Source organism: Empidonax traillii, unplaced genomic scaffold (assembly GCF_003031625.1).
Source record: "Empidonax traillii isolate 1590-97213 ecotype Southwest subspecies unplaced genomic scaffold, ASM303162v1 scaffold101:size1699134, whole genome shotgun sequence".
NCBI lineage: Eukaryota > Metazoa > Chordata > Aves > Passeriformes > Tyrannidae > Empidonax > Empidonax traillii.
This window is the reverse complement of record NW_020955294.1, coordinates 131171-148754: the sequence shown is the minus strand read 5'-3', so window position 1 is coordinate 148754 and position 17584 is coordinate 131171. Positions and strand designations below refer to the sequence as shown.

At 48.7% G+C, this 17584-nt stretch overlaps 1 protein-coding gene across 2 annotated transcripts; it reads left to right on the top strand.

The window, feature by feature from the left end:
• Positions 1-752: 752 nt before the first annotated feature.
• On the top strand, positions 753-12130 carry EIF4H (eukaryotic translation initiation factor 4H). 2 transcript variants are annotated; one of them, XM_027882077.1, is made up of 7 exons: positions 753-884; positions 6092-6273; positions 7181-7245; positions 7342-7441; positions 8103-8168; positions 10000-10158; positions 10276-12130. In XM_027882077.1, the coding sequence occupies exons 1-7, from the start codon at positions 826-828 to the stop codon at positions 10410-10412; spliced, it is 768 nt and encodes a 255-aa protein (XP_027737878.1). In that variant the 5' UTR covers positions 753-825; the 3' UTR covers positions 10413-12130. The 2 variants fall into 2 exon arrangements, with proteins under 2 accessions (XP_027737878.1, XP_027737879.1); XM_027882078.1 differs by lacking the exon at positions 8103-8168 and having other exon boundaries at positions 754-884.
• The last annotated feature ends 5454 nt before the right edge of the window (positions 12131-17584 follow it).

Here is a 17584-nt window from a genome sequence, read left to right as displayed (position 1 = left end):
TCCCTCAGGGCCATGCTCCCTCCCTGACCGTCAGCCCAGCACCACTGCAGGACTCGTTCATCCCTCTCCTGCTCCGAGGGATCCCTGGGCTCCCCTCACCCAGGGTTCTTAGTTCTGGAGGGAATTTTGGATCCTCTCCCCCCGAGGCTCAGTGGGGGCAGAGCCTGTAGGGTGAGCAGGGCACGGCAGCCGTGCAGGGTAAGAGGGACACGAGGTGTGGGCACCCTGCCAGGCTCCCGTGCACACCACAGGAGCACAGGGAATGAACGTGACCCCTAGGGCAGGATCCACCCCTGTGATCACTGTGATCCCCAGAAGGTGAATGTGACCCCTGGGGCAGGATCCATCTCTGTGATCCCTACAGGATGAACGTGACCCCTGGAGCAGGATCCACCTCCACGATCACTGCGCCCCCTGCCCCGCTCCCCCCGGCAGGGAGAGCAGGATGCTTGGGGACACAGGTGAAGCAGTGCCTGACCCACCGGGGCGGCTGAAACCACCTCAGCGCCGCGGGCCGGGCTCGTGTCAGCACCGAGCGCCCCGCGCCCACTGGAAGCGTTACCGCCCCCGGGCCGAGCCCGGGCAGACCCCAGGGGGATCCCGGGGCAGTTCCCGTGCCGATCCTCGGCACATCCCGGGCCGATCCCCGTCCCGGCACCGCCGCGATTCCGCACAGGCAGCAGCACGGGCAGCCCCGGCGGGGCGGAGAGCTGGCGACAGGCGCGGCGCGGGGCAGCCCCGGCCCGCGCGCCGCCGTATATAAGCGTTGCGGGGTCCTCGGGCGCGGTCCTGTCACGCTCGCACGGGGACGAGGCCGCGGCGGCGATGGCGGATTTCGATCCCTACGACGACCGGGCCTACAGCAGCTTCGGCGGCGGCCGCGGGTGAGCGGGGCCGGGGGTCGCGCCCGGGGGCTCCCCCCGCGCCGGGGGCGGCGGCGGGGAGCGGCGCCCCGCGCCCCCCGGCCGCGCGAGGCGGGGCCGCGGCCTGCCCCGCCGTGAGGGGATGGCGGGCGGGGGGAGCAGCCGCGGGGGCCGCCCAGGGCGCTGCGGGGCCCTTCCCGTGGCCGCGGCCGCTCCGCTTTGTGCGGCGGGTCCCGGGGGGGGTGGGGTCCCGGCCGTGCCCCCCGCGAGCCCCGCAGGGTTCGGGGCCGGGAGCGCCGGGAAAGGGCGGGAGGAGGAGGAGGAAGAGGAGGAGGAGGGGTGGGGGTGTTGGTGATCCCGCCGGCCGCAGGCGAGCGGAGCGGCGTTTTAGGGAGGTGCTGGGCCGGAGCCAGGGCGGGCCGGGAGGGGATCGCGCACCGGGAGGGGCGGAGGGAGCGTCCCCGGAGCGGGGAGAGCTGTGGAGGTGCCTGAGGAGGGAGGAAATGGGAGGGCTTTGTGGTGCCTCCGCTCGAGAAGCCGCCGTCCCGCGTTATCTGGGGTCCAGGTGCCGACTCCAAACCCCCGATCCTCAGGGACAGGGCTCGTCCCTGTCTCCTTGCTGGAGAGCGCGCGTAGGGGAGGAGCCACGGAGACAATAACCAGCAATTAGGAGTTTGTCTTGAATCAGGTTAGAGAGGTGCGATCGAACAATGGACCTTTTCGAAGGTTGGTGCTACCGTGGGTTTCTTTGTTGCACCAAAACAAAACAGCGGGCATAAAAACACGGAATAAACTTCCTGGTGGGCAAATCTTCCCACGTGTGTTACTGTATCACCTCATCTCCCAAGGTGTGTTTCCTGATTAACGCTGTTCGTGTCCTTTCCTGCTCTTAGAGGAATAACCTGGTTTCATTTCAGGCTCCTTGGGCAGCAGGGACGAGCTGCTGCTGGGGTTAGAACAGCAGTAAGTTTTCCTGTTTTTGAAAGCTCTCTGACCCTTAAGCTTTTCAAGCTCATTTTCATGCACAGATACCCTTTGTGTCTAATGCAGAGATGTCCCGGGGCAAACAGCTGATGTAGCCACTTGCACTTCTGTTGTTTTCTTTTTTAAATTCTGTAACAAAATAACCTTGCCAGTGGCCTAAAGTGGCACTTGACACATCATAAATGCAGATGTTGCTGCACGGGGTAGCCTAGTCAGTGTAGGCACGTTGTATGAAGTAATGAAATTACAGTTAAAATGCTATTTCACATTCAGATTTCTGTCACAGAGAACTTCCACCTTGCTCTCAGGCAACACCTGGATCCCTGTTTGGTGAGCTAAAGGCATCCTGCAGATTAGTGGATGCATTTACAGATGAGAAAATGTCCTTATTCTGATTTAGCTGCAGTTTTAAGCCTCAGACACTACTAATGTTAGAGTGCAACTTGTCCTTGCATCTGATTTAATACTGTTGCTAATAAGTTACTAACAGCTAACTCACAATTTCAGATCTTAACAAGTCTCTGTACTTTGTCTAAAGTCCTGTAATATGTGAAGTCTAATGAAAACATGACTGTTCTTCTTGAAGATTCTGATTAAAGAGTCCCATGTTCATTTAAAGTGGCTCCTACTCATTTTTAGGCGCTCTAGGAGTGTAAGAATAGTGTAAGCTCAGTTGAGATAGAGTAGTTTTCGTAAAAGTATCATTTTGCATAACCTTTGGTGTGTACAGAGAGTGAGATTTCAGCGTGACAGATGGGAAATCAGTGCCCAACAGGTTCTAACATATGTGAGATCTGCCTCTTTCTCATAATCTTCAAAATTATGGTGTAGGAGCACCAGAATGTGACTGTGGGGTGATGAGACAGTGTTTGGCTACACCTTGTGTCTGGTGGTGCTCTGATTCAGAGCTGGAGCACAACACTATGGGGCGCACAGGTCCCTTTATTCCAGATGAAGAACATGCTGCTGACATGAATTACAAGAAACTTGCTGTAAAGGCTCTTTGGGATGTGTTTTGGAGCCCAAAATTCGACACAACCCCCTGCAATTAATCATACTGAGGCCTAGCTGAAACTCTGAACATCTGCAGAGCTGAAGGGAACTGTTTATCACTCCTGACTTGCTGCTGGGTGGTTTATTTAGGTGTGGCTTGAAGCACCTTACTAAGGGTTAAGATTTCTCTGCTGAAATGCTGCTCAGCTCAGTGAGAGTGGAGAGTTAGTCCCTGTCCTTGGGGCAGTTTGTGGGTCCTGTGTCTCACCCATCCACTGTTATCTCCTAATTTTGAGCCTTGGGGAGGTTTTTTGTTGAAGACATCTGATGCTATAGAGGTGTCCTGGGTTGCTTAAATAAATGGACTATGAATTTAGAGCTGTGGTCTTGGAGGCTCCTGGCAGAACTTGCATCCTGCTGGTCCTTGCAGTGCCCCAGCAAAGCTCTAATGTTGAAATCCAGGTAGGCTCTTGCCTCTGGTAAATCCTGAGTGTTGATCCCCAGGGAAAGGCTCTTGCACTCCCAAACTGGCATTCCAATATATTTTGTTCTGAACTTTTGGCAGATCTTGTTTTCTAGAGAGAGAACTAAACTTTCCAAAAGTGTAGCTTCCAGGTGATAGCTCAGTTGTTCTTCCACCTCGTTAACTGTGCCCACCACAAGGTAAGTTCAGTCACAGGGGGGTTTGCTGGAAGCAAACTTTCCTCTTCAGCTCTTTGCCTTGGTTTTCTGGAAAGGAAATCAAATCCTGTCTTTCAGATTCCCACACTGAGATGACATAATTATTACCTAATTGTGTCTGAGCAAGTTACACTGAGTGGGAAATGCAGATATTCATTCAACGCTGGTGTGACCCAGTTCACTCGGTCCAGAGATGTTTTCAATTATTTTTTGACTTTTGTCGTATTCTGTTGTAAATGAGAGAATCTTCTTCCAATCTCATTGTTTGGTTACTGAAGTCGGCCCTTTGTTTAATTTATTTCACTGTTTCAGTATTGGAAAAATGCAGGGAAGCACAAAACCAGTTTTAGTGTTTCTATACTCTGGATTCAGTAGGAAGCAGTTTGGAACTTACTGACCATTCCCATTCCTCAGACAGAAACTGAGATACCAAATGCATAGTTCTGTGTCTGATAACGGAGGCCTTCATATCAAATTCAGAAAGAATAGTCCATTTCCTGACTCAGAATCAGTCAGATTTCACAACAGGGCCTGGATTGGCACACTGGCATCCCGAGAAGTTCTGCTGTGCTGTGGCACAAATGAGGTTTGTCTGTGGGGCAGAAAATCCTTTTGGGGATTGCGGGTGTGGCTCTTGGAGCGGCTCAAGTGGGGGTTGCTGAGGAAAGCTGAGATTCCAGCCCTTGCTCTCCTCCTTCTTCCCATCTTGGCACAGTGCTCTTTGCAGCTGTCCAGATCACCTTGTTGATCTGGCTGAGGATTCAGCTCCAGGGCGGGTTTTTGGGTGAATCAGCTCACTGAGGAGGTCACTGGCAGCTCAGGAACCTGCTGAGAATGTGCTCAAGGAGGGGATGCCCCTTTGAGACCCAGCTGGGGCAATTCTGATGTTCCTATAGAGCACTGATTTTTGTTTGTTTGTTTGTTTGCAAATTAAATGTATATTTTAATAGCTGTTCTTTATGCCATAGATGAGAATTAAGGACAAAGACACGGAGCTGAGTCTACATATTATGGAATTATTTAGAAGAGCAACTCAGCTTTCTTGGAGTTCCTCCTTAAAACTTGGTCTGAAGTTAATTCTGCTGTGCATTCACAGCACCAAGATTACAGCTTTAGTTCTCCAGTATGTTTTTGACTTGGTAATGAGACAAAGGCAGATGAGGAATATTGACAAAAATGCAAAAATACGAACCTGGGTGGACCCTAATTAAAGATATGTAGGTTGTGATTCAAGCATGTTTAGCAGCATGTTGGTAATGTTGGTGATAAATGATTCCTGCATGGAGCTGCTGCCATAAAAAGGCACAAATGACAGGCTCACCTAGGAAGAGCTAAGGAATCTTATTCAAGCTTAATGCATTATCCGATTCATTAGCAATAAAATATTTATTCTGGAATGAGGAAAAATACTGACAAGTACCCTGCTGGCCCAATGGATTTTCTGGCTGGGTGCAACCAGGCAGAATAAAAGGAAATAATAAAATTGTTTGACCTCCTGGATTTTAGGTAGGATTCTGCAGCAGTCTAATTGGTCCATGTCACATTGGCAAATCTGCTTTAGTACTGCTTGTGTTCCACTGGGCTCTTAAATGCACAGGGAGCCTCTGGGAAAGGGAACAAACGGGAGCAAAGCCCAGCAGAAGGCAGGTGATAAAGGGAAGATGGGCAGAGCAGCAGGGAGGCATCCCAAGTAAAGGTCAGGGATTGCTGAGGGAGGCAAATGGGGTTGGAACCAGTGGCATCCTGTAGTCTGCAAGTCCAAGAGCTTTATCTTCAGGTTAAAGTCTTGTTACCTTGCTCTCTGTCCAGGAGATCCAAGTTGGTTTGGCTCTACAGGGAGTCACACACAGATGTGTTAAATGGTACAGTAAAGAATTTAGCTGGGACAGTTTAGTTTAGACAGTTTTAGCTCTTCAGCCCCCAAAGCCACGAGCTTAACTGAGACTGAGGGATGAGACAGGGAAAGACCACCTTGTTTTAATTCATGACACAAAGGAAGAACTAAACTCCAGACAGCACTGAAATTGGGTTTTCTGCCTTAGAACCCCTTGCTCAACCAAGTTTTTTATTGTGTGTTTGATTCAAAGCATTCCAGTCCAGGTATGTGACAGTTATGACAACGACTTCAGACTTAGGAGAAGGTGTTTCCGTTTAAGCTAAATCTGAAATAATTCAGATGATTGGGGAGTGGGTGTTGAGAATATACTATTTAGTTAAAAGCATTGGATCCAGCTTAGTGTCAGGATGAAGTGACAAACCTGTGCCATACAAGTATTTCCTCACTGCTATAAATTATTCTTGACATTCCAGTCTAGGATGTTTTGAAGAAGTTCATTCATCACCTTGTTACTGAGCTCCTCTAATGCATTTAAGTACATTGTTCATTTGGTTTTTTCCATGGCAGTACTGCAGCAGGTAACAGTGGAAAGGAGCTGACCAGGAGTGAAGGTAGCAGGTGCAGGCAAAGGGCTGGACAAACTACCCGAGCTGTGTGACAGTCCCCTTGCAGGCAGTGCCACAGACTGGCTGTGCTGGGAGTCACTTCCAGGGCACTCTGCTTTTTCCAACAGGTCTCGTGGTGGTGGCCTTGGTTCCCGCAGAAATAAAGAGCTGCCAACAGAACCCCCTTTCACAGCCTATGTGGGAAATCTGCCCTTCAACACTGTCCAGGGAGACATAGATGCCATCTTCAAGGATCTCAGCATCAGGAGCGTGCGGCTAGTCAGGGACAAGGAAACAGATAAATTTAAAGGTCAGTGTTGCCACCTCGTTCAGCTGCAGATGGAGAACTGGGAGGAGAAAAGAAAGCCACTTCAGTGGGGAATTGCAGTCTAAAGCACAGTTGATCTTGGGCTCTTTATGTTGAATTATGCAGGTTTTTCATTTGGACAAGATTCACTGTTACTTCATCATCTCAAAGTACATCCTAAAGTACAACCTGAGTGACAGGAGTCAATATTTGCCCTGCCCTAAAGGGACTTTCTCACACCTTGTTTGTCTTGTACGAATTCTACCAGAGCTGAAGTGTCTGACCCATTTAAGACCCGTGACCTTAAGCATTGAGTACTTACACAATCTTTCTGTACTTCAGAAGGCTACCATTGCTTCAGCTCTGTCCCTTTTTAGGAGACAGGGAGAAAAAGCAAGTAGATAAACCATTCAGGCAACTCTCAGAGGATGTAAATCTAATTTCCACTGGAATTGGCCAGTGAAAAGGGACTATATTTGTCCCTTTGTTCCACCTTTAGGGGTGGAAAAGGCTTAACTTGAAGAGGATCTTTTTGAAAAGTAATAAATCCACTAAAATAATATGATGACACAAAATCACACTGCTGGCCAAGGAGGTATTCCAACTTGTTTTCAAAAAATACTAAGAAACAAGTGTCAACGTTCAGCTAAACAATTGTTTGAAGGTATAGACAGATCTAATCTGCAATGAGAACTGTGGAAAAGGACTCTTGGCATTCACACAGTGCCCAGAGTTCTGTTCCAGGATTTGCCCCATCATTAACAGGCACAGGTAAATGCATTCAGCGTTAATGCATCTTGCACTTAGCAAAGTTGGAAAGAGAGGGGACACCGTTAGCAGATGTGCAGGAGGAGCAGCTTCTTACAAAGGCCCTTTAAAGTGCTGTTAACTCGAGATTTGTGTTTTACAGGATTTTGTTACGTAGAGTTCGATGAGGTGGAGTCACTCAAGGAAGCTCTTACGTATGATGGTGCAGTAAGTACTCTTGCAATTAATTTGTGACATCAGAGATAAGCATGAGTCTCAAAACTCTTTTTACATCCTGAATGGATTCTCCCCTTGATTTAACAGCTCTTGGGTGACCGGTCACTCCGAGTGGACATAGCAGAAGGCAGGAAACAGGATAAAGGTGGCTTTGGCTTCAGAAAAGGTGGCGGGCCCGATGACAGAGGTGACTTCCATTTTTCTAAGTAGCTTCTCAAATATAATGGTTGTAGTTGTGTCTTCTGGTGCTGAGCTAATGCTAAGACAAGGCATGCAAGTGAACATGAAAATTATATTGCAAGGAGAAATTTGGCACATACAGGTTTCTAACCAGCTGTTGCTGCCGCTCCTGAGGTGTCTGGAATTTAGCTGTGCTTTGTGTCCAAAGGCTGGATGTGTTGTCACTCCTAGCCCAGGAAGTGAGACCAATACCCCTAATAACGTGCTGTGTCTTGCAGAGGACAATCATAAGCCCAGCAGTCTGATCTGCTACTATTTTATGATGATGTAAGAAAAGTGAGTAAGCACAAGCAGACAAATAGTTATTTTGGGCTGTGTCTCCAGTTCCAGCGTGAAGAGAGGCTTGGCTGTAGTTAAAGCTTGGTTGAACCAGACTCACTAAAGGTTTCCATTGAATGTCTGATAGGGAAACTTTTCTGACCATTTATTCTTGGTTCATTTAAACTGACTGTTTGTTCCTGTGCAATGGAACTTGGTAGTACTGAAAGGGAAGGATTTTTCAGCAGCATGGCTTTGGACATTGAAGGACTGAAACGGTGGTTTGGTATCCCCTTGCCCAGTCTTTCCCACAGCTTCAGATCTGAACACAATTGTGGCTTTTTTCCTAGGAATGGGAGGAGGTTCCCGAGAATCCAGAGGAGGTGGATGGGATTCCAGAGATGACTTCAATTCTGGTACCAGTATTCACACTTATACAGAGAGGGAGCCTAAAAGGCTCCGAAATGTTCTCATTTTCATTTGTCCCCAGTACTGCTTTGATTGAATCTACTGTATGTTCCCACTTGGACATCCTGCAGCTGTGGTGGGATTCCTCAGGGGGAATCTTCCATTGCCTCATAACAGAGGAGAGAGTCTTGATTGTAAATTCTGTGAAAGCACCCTAAGTGACAGAATACTTGTCCAGATGTAGCCCCTGGTGTCTGTTTTAAGCATTTCTCAAATATCTGGCTGAGTAAATTTCTCAATAGTAGCAGAAACAGACAAATCACGTGGAAAGGCTGATCCTTCTTCAGAGCAGAGGCTTTCACCTTCTTAGGGAGATGTGACATGTTATGTGTATTCCTGCAGAAACCGACTTCTCCAAAGATGGATTAGTGTTCTAAAATACTTCTAAATGGAAAATATTCCTGAACTTTTAGACCTGTTACAGTAATGCAAGCTGCAGCAAGTGACTGAGCTTGCTGGAGTGCAAGGTAGTGACAGAGCCACCGGGTTTGCTCCTGCCTTCCAGTCAGTTCCTCCCTATTAGAATCCAGAGTGGCATTAACAGAATTGCTTTTGTCCTCTGAACTCGTGGGTTTGGTCCATTTTCTGATGGGGAGATGTTGGCAAGTGCAACTTTGCAGTGTCTGGTCTCTGCGTGAGTGGAATGGACGATGTAGGAGCGAGCAGTGCCAGAGTGTGCCCTTGCCACCAGCATGGATGGGAAGTGTGATGCTGGAGAGAGGAGCTTGCTACAGCCCTGTGCTTAACCTGTCTTTGGAGCTAAGCATTCTGGTGCCACAGCTTCATACCTTCCTTGGCAGCTTCTCCAAATGTGGACTCACTTCAGCCTGTTAAATGCTGGACGAGCGATTCGTGAGCCAAGAGTTTAGCATTTAAGTCTTAGCTGCTACAGAAGCTTTTCTTCTCAGGTTGTACAGCCCTGGATCAAGTCTTTAAAGATGGTTTGTTTGGCACTGAAGTAAGTAAGGGACAGCTCTGCAACTCTGCCAAATACTGGAGTGGAAAGGAAAATCTCAGTTGGGAACCAAACAACTTTCTCTTCCAGGCAGCTTCTGAAAATCTGACTATATTCCCTTCCCTGTGCTGTTAACTTGAAGTATCCTCCTCCAGTTCAATGCAGGCAGTGGGGGCTTGGAGAGATATTCCAGGATAGTCACTGGTACAGACTGGAACTCTGGTCAGTGACAGACGGTTCTTGATTTTTTGATACAGTTTAAAATCTGATACCCCCTCCCCCCAATCCTTTAACTAGTCTAGTAAATGCCTTGTCACTTTATGGTACAGCTAAAAAGCCTTGGGGTTTTACTCTGTTCTGTAAGGACTGTGTATTTCACTACTCCCCAGCTATTTCCCCATTTGCTCTGCTCCTGCAGATTTCATGCTAAGGCTGCAGCCAGTGGGATCTTCTGGCTGCAGAAGTACTCTGAGTACTTGTAGTGCTGTCTCTGAAGTCAGCTAATGGTGTTAACAGTCTGAAGTTGCAGCTGAAGCTCATATTTTAAGCTCACTTGACCCACTCTCCAACACTCCAATAAGCCTCTAAGTGGATAAAGCACTTTCTGAACTTGGCATAGTGTACTTGGTTTCAAAGGGAATCTGAGTGACTCTTCCAGAATGTGTTAGACCTCTGTGAAGCAAATCTGTCTGCAGACAAAAGGCTCAGTGCACCACCTTGGACTGACCGCAGTGACTGGCGGGGCTTTCCAGTCATCCAGATAAAAGTCTAGATGCAAAACGTTGCAAAATACACTCTTTAAACCCACTGTCTTCCGTCTTCAGGATTCAAAGACGACGACTTCTTGGGAGGTCGGGGTAGAGGAACCCGCCCTGGAGACCGGCGACCACCGGGTGCCTCCATGGGGAGTGGTGGCACCGGTCGCTTCAGAGATGGGCCTCCCCTCCGTGGGTCTTCCATGGACTTCAGAGAGCCAACAGAAGGTAAACTCCTACCTCAACTGAGCCTTCCCTCGCGAGGGACTCTCGTGGTTCCTCCATCAGGTGGCAGCTCCTGCCCTTGGCAGGCGGATCTGAGCCCCGGAATGTCTTGTCTTTCAGAGGAAAGAGCACAGCGGCCCCGACTGCAGCTCAAACCTCGAACAGTCGATACTCCCCTCAATCAAGTAGCCAACCCAAACTCTGCGATCTTCGGCGGAGCCAAGCCCCGGGAGGAAGTAGTAAAAGAGCACGACTGAGTCTGGGGTTGGGAGGGAATGGGGAGGCGGGAGGAAAAGCAAGACAGTACAGAGTGACTAGCTCTGCTGGAATGTCAACCCTGCAGTTTACCATTCCTGCCATCTGGTATTTGTCCTCTTTGAAACCGAAAACACAGAGCTTGTGAATGCATGTCAGCTGTTAACAAGTGGTTTTTAGTACGTTCTTGGCTTTGCTGTATCTAGTGCCTGCTTTGTGCTGAGTTTCCCTCTTCTGTTTCCTTCCAAGCAGCACAGTTGCCAGTAGAAAAGGCAGTGTGGCTGCTTCCACGAGCGTGGAGGTCTCTGGACAAAGGTGCTGCTTCACTTCTTCCTTTTTGGGTTTGTTTTACTTTAGAAGCACAGGTTAGACTTAGTTATTTCCCTGTATCGTTTCCTTTTACTTCTCAGTGCTCCTCTTCTGACCTGCATGTCTCGTTCTGTATTGCTGTGGCTCTGAAGAGGAAAACTGAAGAGTCCAGATGAGTTGAACAGAGAAATGTCCAGTTCTAACCAAGCAGTGAAATACCATTTCTGACAATTGGTGATAGTTACTGTTCACAGCAGAGCCCCTTGTAAAGCTAAGGGGGGGCAGCTGCCCTTTCACAGGGGTTGCCAGGAGGGATCAGTTTAATGGATGCCTCGCCTGGCAAGCCTTGGGAATAGCTGGTGGAATCAGTCTGGATAAAGCCTCTGCCAGCAGCCTCTTCCTGCTGGCTGTTGACTTCCAAATGGTACGATACTACTACACCTCTGAGCTCAAGGTTAGTGCTGCAAAAACGTGCCTGTTTGAGCACAACTGCTCACTGGCTCTTTCTGCTTACTTTTTTGGGTTTTACATGTTTGGTAAATTTTTAAATGAAGTTTCTACCAATAAAATTGACTTTTTTATTTTTGTTGAAGGAGTGTATACTTTGCCACGCAGTATTTGATCGCCACTATCCCCTGTATTTCTTTGCCCAGTGGGGTACAGTTTTAGGACCTCAGCTTTTAGAATACCTTGAGAGTGGGCAGATTAGAAATCCTCCTGCTTTAGATTCTCCTGTAGAAGTTTGGGTAAAAAGCATCTCGTGTTGCTGCACCTCTTTTCACTTTCTTGCCGGTGTTGTGTGGGAGGAGGGAGGGGAGGCTGGAGCAAAAGGAGAGATCATTAATGTTGAAAACCAAAACCTGAGGTGTGGATGTGTCCAGTGCATGGGAAAAACTTGGGCTCCCAATGCCAGTGGGGAGAGCCTTCAGCTAGAACAGCCAGCACCCCAGAGCACTTGCAAGAGGAGTTTGGAAGCATGGCTGCCCCACTACCAGCACCACTGCTAGTGATGAATTTCTTCCCTAAAAGTTCCTGTTGTAAGTCAGAGTCCCAGCAATTTACAGAACTACTCTTTCCTTCCTTCTGCCTTTCACTTAATCTGCTTCTGAGATAAGAACCATTTGTCTAACACTAATACTTAATTTAAGACAGACATGCATTTGTGTGGTTGTATTCCAAACCAATAATTGATCTATTTACATCTTCAATGTGGAAAAGATTTTAAGAACAAATTCCCATATAAAAACTCACCTCTAGTCAAGACAGTTGACTTTTAAATGTAAAAACAAAGGAAAAAAAAAAAAAGAAATGAATTCCAAACACTTAACACATTCTGCTTCATAACAAAATAAATTTATGGATATGGTATTTTGTGAATGATCTTTTAAATAAAAGAAAACATTAAGTAATATTTAAGATTGGTCTTTATTTGAGTCTGCTCTAGCATGTTTTCCCCCCCTTCAGTTTTCAAATATTGTGTTAATTTGTACCAGAGCCATTCTGATACAAAATAAGGGGGGAAGAGGAAAAGATAAAGGGGAGGAATCTAATCTAAACAGTGCTGGAACAGTGAAGTAAAAATTGTTTATGGGTGGAAATGAGCCCGAGTTCTTTACTCTGTGGTTTCAGTGTCACTTCAGTGCCGTTGCTGAGGCTGCCAGGTGGGACTTGGGGGTGCTACAGCTCCTCCTGCTGTGTCCCACAGGCTGGGTTTCTCCCAACTTTTCCAACTGACCTGTTTTCCATTAGACTTAACAGTTAAAGGCACTGTTGCCCTGTGGCTTTGAAATACGTGCTTATTGCAGGCTAAGTTAAAAGAGGTAGAGCCATGATTTTATTGAGGAAGTGAGCTCTCACCTCCCTGCTGGTTTTACTGCTTTCCATGGCCTGAAAGGATGAGAAGTTCTTGCCTCTGGCTACTCAGTCCACCTTCTCTTTGGACCTCCTAGCACAGCTTGAGCAGAGTCCCAGCCCTGCTCTGGAGCCTCTGGGTGTCCTCCCTGACCCCACCCGAGGTGTGTGTGCAAGGGCAGGGCTGGCTGGGGGAGCTGCTGCCACAGCTGGGCTGTCAAACCCAGTGGTGGAAGCAGTGATTTCACCCCTGCGTGCAGGAAAGGAGCCCTGATTTGTGAGAGAGGTGGCAAATGGCTCATCTTGGTTCTGGAAATCTTTTTCTGTATCTGCCAATATTGGTTTGGTGAAGGGTTTCCCACTAGTGAATGCAGCCTGATCCCAACATCATTTAAGCACCTTTTCTTTTCCTTTTTGTAGTTCTTCATGCGCAAACATTCATGGTTTCTTTGGAGCATTCCACACTGTGCTTCCCATGCAGCTCAGGGTCAGACTCCTCCAGTCCTTTTTCTTTCCCTCCTTCCAAATTTTAACCTGATGAACGTTTTCCTCCACAGAAGCCCATCAAACCACCTTGTGTCAACAGTTGACACAACTGTATTTAATATGTGGGTGTGGCATTTCGGTTCTGTAGGAGGAAGCAAGATTATGTTCTCCCCATCCCACCAGCAAAAAGCAGTTGAGGTTTAACCTGTAATGCTCAACTTTCTCTGCAGCTTAAAGCTAAGCCTGGCATGGCAAAGCCCTGACCGAGCAGGTACCAGCAGCGTAGCAAACAGATCATTCACTCTCTGGCTGTTCATGTTCTCACTGAGTTATTTCTAGTAGCTGTGCAGAGCTTTCTTGGAGCTTAAACTTAGAAAAATAAAAACTGAAGGTAGGAAGGCAGCAGGCAGTTATTGGAATTGAGTTTGCTGCTGCAGGAAGTGCTTTGGTGTGTCTCTCCGGTTGGGTTGCAGGTGGGGAAGGTGGGTGTCTGGAAGAGCTGTGGGACACTGCAGGAGTGAACAGCAGCTTCTAATGTGCTGCAAAACTCCCTGGCAACCACCAAAAATGAAACTCCACTGAGCTCCCAAGCCCACGAAGGCCCCTGGGAGAGCTCATCCCAGTCCTCAGGACAGCACTCAGTGCTGGCCCCGGGGGCATTGCTGACTTGCTGGGCTGTGCAAGCCTGGAGCAGCTCCTGAGGGTGCTCTTTGTGCTTGTGGCCATCAGGGTGGTTCTGATGGCTGAAGAAAGAGGTGGAGGAATGTTTACACACTCAAATGACAGGCTGGTGATGGTAGAGTCACGTTAAATTCATGCCCTCAAGTGTGGCTTTACAGGCCTTCCTGGGGCAGCAACAACTTGCTCACCTGCTCCTGAGATGTGCTGGCACTACTGAAAGAGTCTCCAGCGCTGACCATGAATTTCTGAAGTTCTGCAGGTGTCCCAGGGCTGGTGGTGATGGGGACTGTGGCCAAGCCTCGCAGTCCCAGGGCAGTTTTGGATGATGCTGTTATTTTGTACTTGTTTTATGAATACTGTGATAGTTTCAATCCTGACTTAGGCACACAGTCCGGTAGGAGCATTTGCTACCTGTAGTACTGGCTGCTGACTTGTCTTCAGGAAAGATGATAAAATGGTGAGAGTTTTAGAGCAAATCCTGCGATACTGCAATCCCTCCTTTTGTAGGAAAGATTTAATGCTAAAGCCAGCAAACCTTGGAATGCACATGCAGCTTCCAGAGCAGCCCGTGTGCCACTGCCTGGTTTGGGCAAAGCTGCTTGCAGTGACTTCACCAGGAACCCCCCTGCTGCCCCGGGTGTGTTCTGGGCACAGGCTGTGTGTGCCAGGTTGGCTTCGGTCACAGGTTTTCTGTCCCACCCTCGTTCCTTCTCCCTGCGTGGAATTATTGCCTCCTGGTTATTCCCACTGGCAGCAGGAAGGAGGGTGATGAGCTGTTAACGTTCAGCTTGAAATCAGTGTTGTGTTTTATGTTTTGCATTCGGATGGTCTCTGTGTTTCACTACCAGATGAGCACAAAGGCTCTGGAAGAACAGGGTTGCTCCTCCATCCTGGTGTATTCCAGCCTAGAATCAGTTCCTTTGTAGTTCTCAAGGGCTTCTCTGGGATGGACTCTCGGGATGAAATTTAGTAGGTGTTGCTTGTCCTAAATTTTCAGAAAGGGGAGTTCCTGTGGCTGAAGAGGAATTTGATTTCCAGCTGAGACTGGAATTTTCTCATCTGGAAGCTGACTCCTTCCTCTCAAAAGCCACTTAACCACTGCAGGAACCAAGTGTATTGAAAGTGGTAGAGAGCCATCTTTTATTTGGTGCATACATTTTCTCTATACAATGTGTAATTTATTCTGTTGTTCGGGGTACCACTCGCTATACAGTGTTAAACCAAAACGTTTAGGATGGTGTAATCATATTTTTGACCCTGCTTTCTGAAAGGCTTAAATCCTTCAGTGCCAGGCACTCGACTCAAGCCTGATGCACGTTAGGAACAGCAATATCTTGATGCCATTGTGTGTTCTGGACTAACTGGAGAAACACTCCCAAAACTCTGGGCGTGTGGCTGGCACCTCTCCCGGGTGTGAGGGACTGCAGGGGAGCTCTGCTGCTCCTCCTGTGTCTGACCACTGGAACCCAGCACAGATGGGCACAAGAAATGGGCACTCGGGTTCCGGTGGCACCTGGGGTGTCATGGGGTCAGTCTGAGATCGTGTTCCTCATCTCACTGTACCTGTTTGAGTGGCTAAATCACAGGCATTTTATGGTTTCCTCCTCCCTCGTGGCAGTGACTCTGTCCTGTGACATCTCCTGCTCAGTGTGACATCAGCTCCCCCCATTTCTGTCCCCTCTGCAGCAAAGTGCATCCAAGGGCTGTGAGGACTTACCTGTACACTCACTGATTCCCGTGTAAAGCTCCAGAGTACCCCAGGGTTGATGTTTTGGGGGTGCTGTTGCCGGGAACTCTGCCACCACCTTTCTGCCCAGTAGGTTTCAGCCAGGTTAGTGTTCCCCGTGGCAGGGATTCGCTTCCTGCCACGAGATTGTTTCGTTCATGTCACCGTGCTCCCGAGATCTGCCTCTTTCTTTTAAATGAACCAAAAACTCACCAAGTACCTCTATAAACCCCTTGCAAAACCTGTACTGTAACAAATCTGTATAATTTGTATCGCTGTATAAAGATTCAAATAAAAGCATTCAAACCTTCTAGGTCTTTGTGTCCAGATTTCAGAATTACTGCGTCTGCAAGGACGAGCTAAGAAGGGGAAGAAGCTTTGTGGCTCCTTAGGGATGTTCAGGATCAGTCTTTGCAAACTTGGGCGAAGTTCTGTGAAGCACCAGGGGCTGTGAGCTGACTTTCCACTGGGTGGTAGCAGCATTTATCTTCCTTGGGCGGGAACGGAGCCGCTTTCGGTTTCGGCTCGGAGAGATCCGACAGTGCAGCTGGGGCAGGGGAGGAGGTGGCACTTCCCCTTTGCCTGGGGAAAGGCTCGTTCCACTCCAGCGAAGAGAAAAACCGTCCCTTGGTGTATACAAACAGCCCCAGCACTGCTTCAGCGAGACAGAACGTTTCCTCCAAGGCCTGGCTTTGCGTTAAACCTGCTGTGAAAATTTAGCAAACTGGGTAATTAGTGGGATGAGACACGTGCTCATCCTGCCCCGGAGCTCAGCGGGGTTTGGGCGCCGATCTGCTGCACAGCAAGCAATGCTTGATTCACAAAGCTTGTGAGCTTGGGGAGAAAAAAAAGCCTGTGTGAGCTTGGAAAACCTGGTGGAGCTTTCTCAAACCTTCCAGCGTCGGGCGTGTTTGTGCAGAAGGTCAGGGTTAGGTGATGCACCCTTTTCCAGTCCTTGTTTCAGGGCTAATTTCTAATCAGTGTGAGTCACAACACCTGGTCTCTGAGCAGCCCCCACCTTTATCTGAAAGGATTTAACCCGGGTTTTGGGGTTCTGAGCTTCCCAGACCCCAGCTAAGCTGGGCAGGGGGGAAGGTGGGTTCTCATGACCTCTCTGGATCAAGAGATCTCTCTTCAGCTGCTCAGCTTTATACCAAAAGGTAAAACAGCAGGTTTGGTTGGCTGGGGAAACTGCCTGAAGGATTAGAAGTATGTGTGTGTTATGGGGGGGGGGAACCAAACCTGAGCTGAGATGGGTGAGCTTAGAAAAGGACATGAAGGGTGAAATGTAAGGTGGTGTTTTCTATAACTGATTGCAGTAGACAAAATCGTGGTGCTCCTGCCTCTCTGACCTGTTATCAGACCAGAAATGGCTTCTAGCAGCAGGTTTAGATGAGGCAGAGGGTTCCAGGAGGGAGAGGATGGACACAGCGCAGAGCCTGGGATCCCAAGCTGGGTTTGGTGCCTGAGGGGTCGTTCTGGGCGTGTTGGAGGGGCTGGGTCTGGCCTCAGGAAGAGCAAAGCCCGTGGATGTGCTGGGAGGTGCTTGGAGTGAGGGCTCTCATCCTAAACCTCTACATGCAGCCCTTCTGAGGAGACACAAGAAAAAGGGAGACACACAGCGTGTGTGTTACTGCAGTAATTACCCTCTCATCAAGGGGGTTGGCCTCTTTGAGGTCATCACCCTGCCCAAGAGCTGTTGTATCACGCCGGGCTGACCCTGCTGCTCTGCTCCTCGGGCACAGCAGCAACTTCTGCCTGCTCTGGAGGGGCTGGGTGGTCGAGCAGGGAGACAGTTTTGGGACTCCCAGGAGGTGCAGCCCCTGGCAACTGTGGTAACGTCCCTACCACAGCACTGAGTCATCCCTGGAGCTGTGGGAACCACCAGAGAACTTGTAAGCAAATACGAGGCACCTTTTTAGCAGGGCCTGTTCCTGATGAAATCGATTTCTGTTACCAAAGATGAACTGTAAATATCTCCAGCGGGCTCAGAGTATCGGTTCTGCCACAAAGAACTCTTGTGCAAAACTTCTCTTGTGAGCTGATGTTTGAACATGTAAAAACCCTTTTAGAAAGCTGTTAAAAAACTACTGCCTCTGCTAGAAATGCCGATTTAGGAGC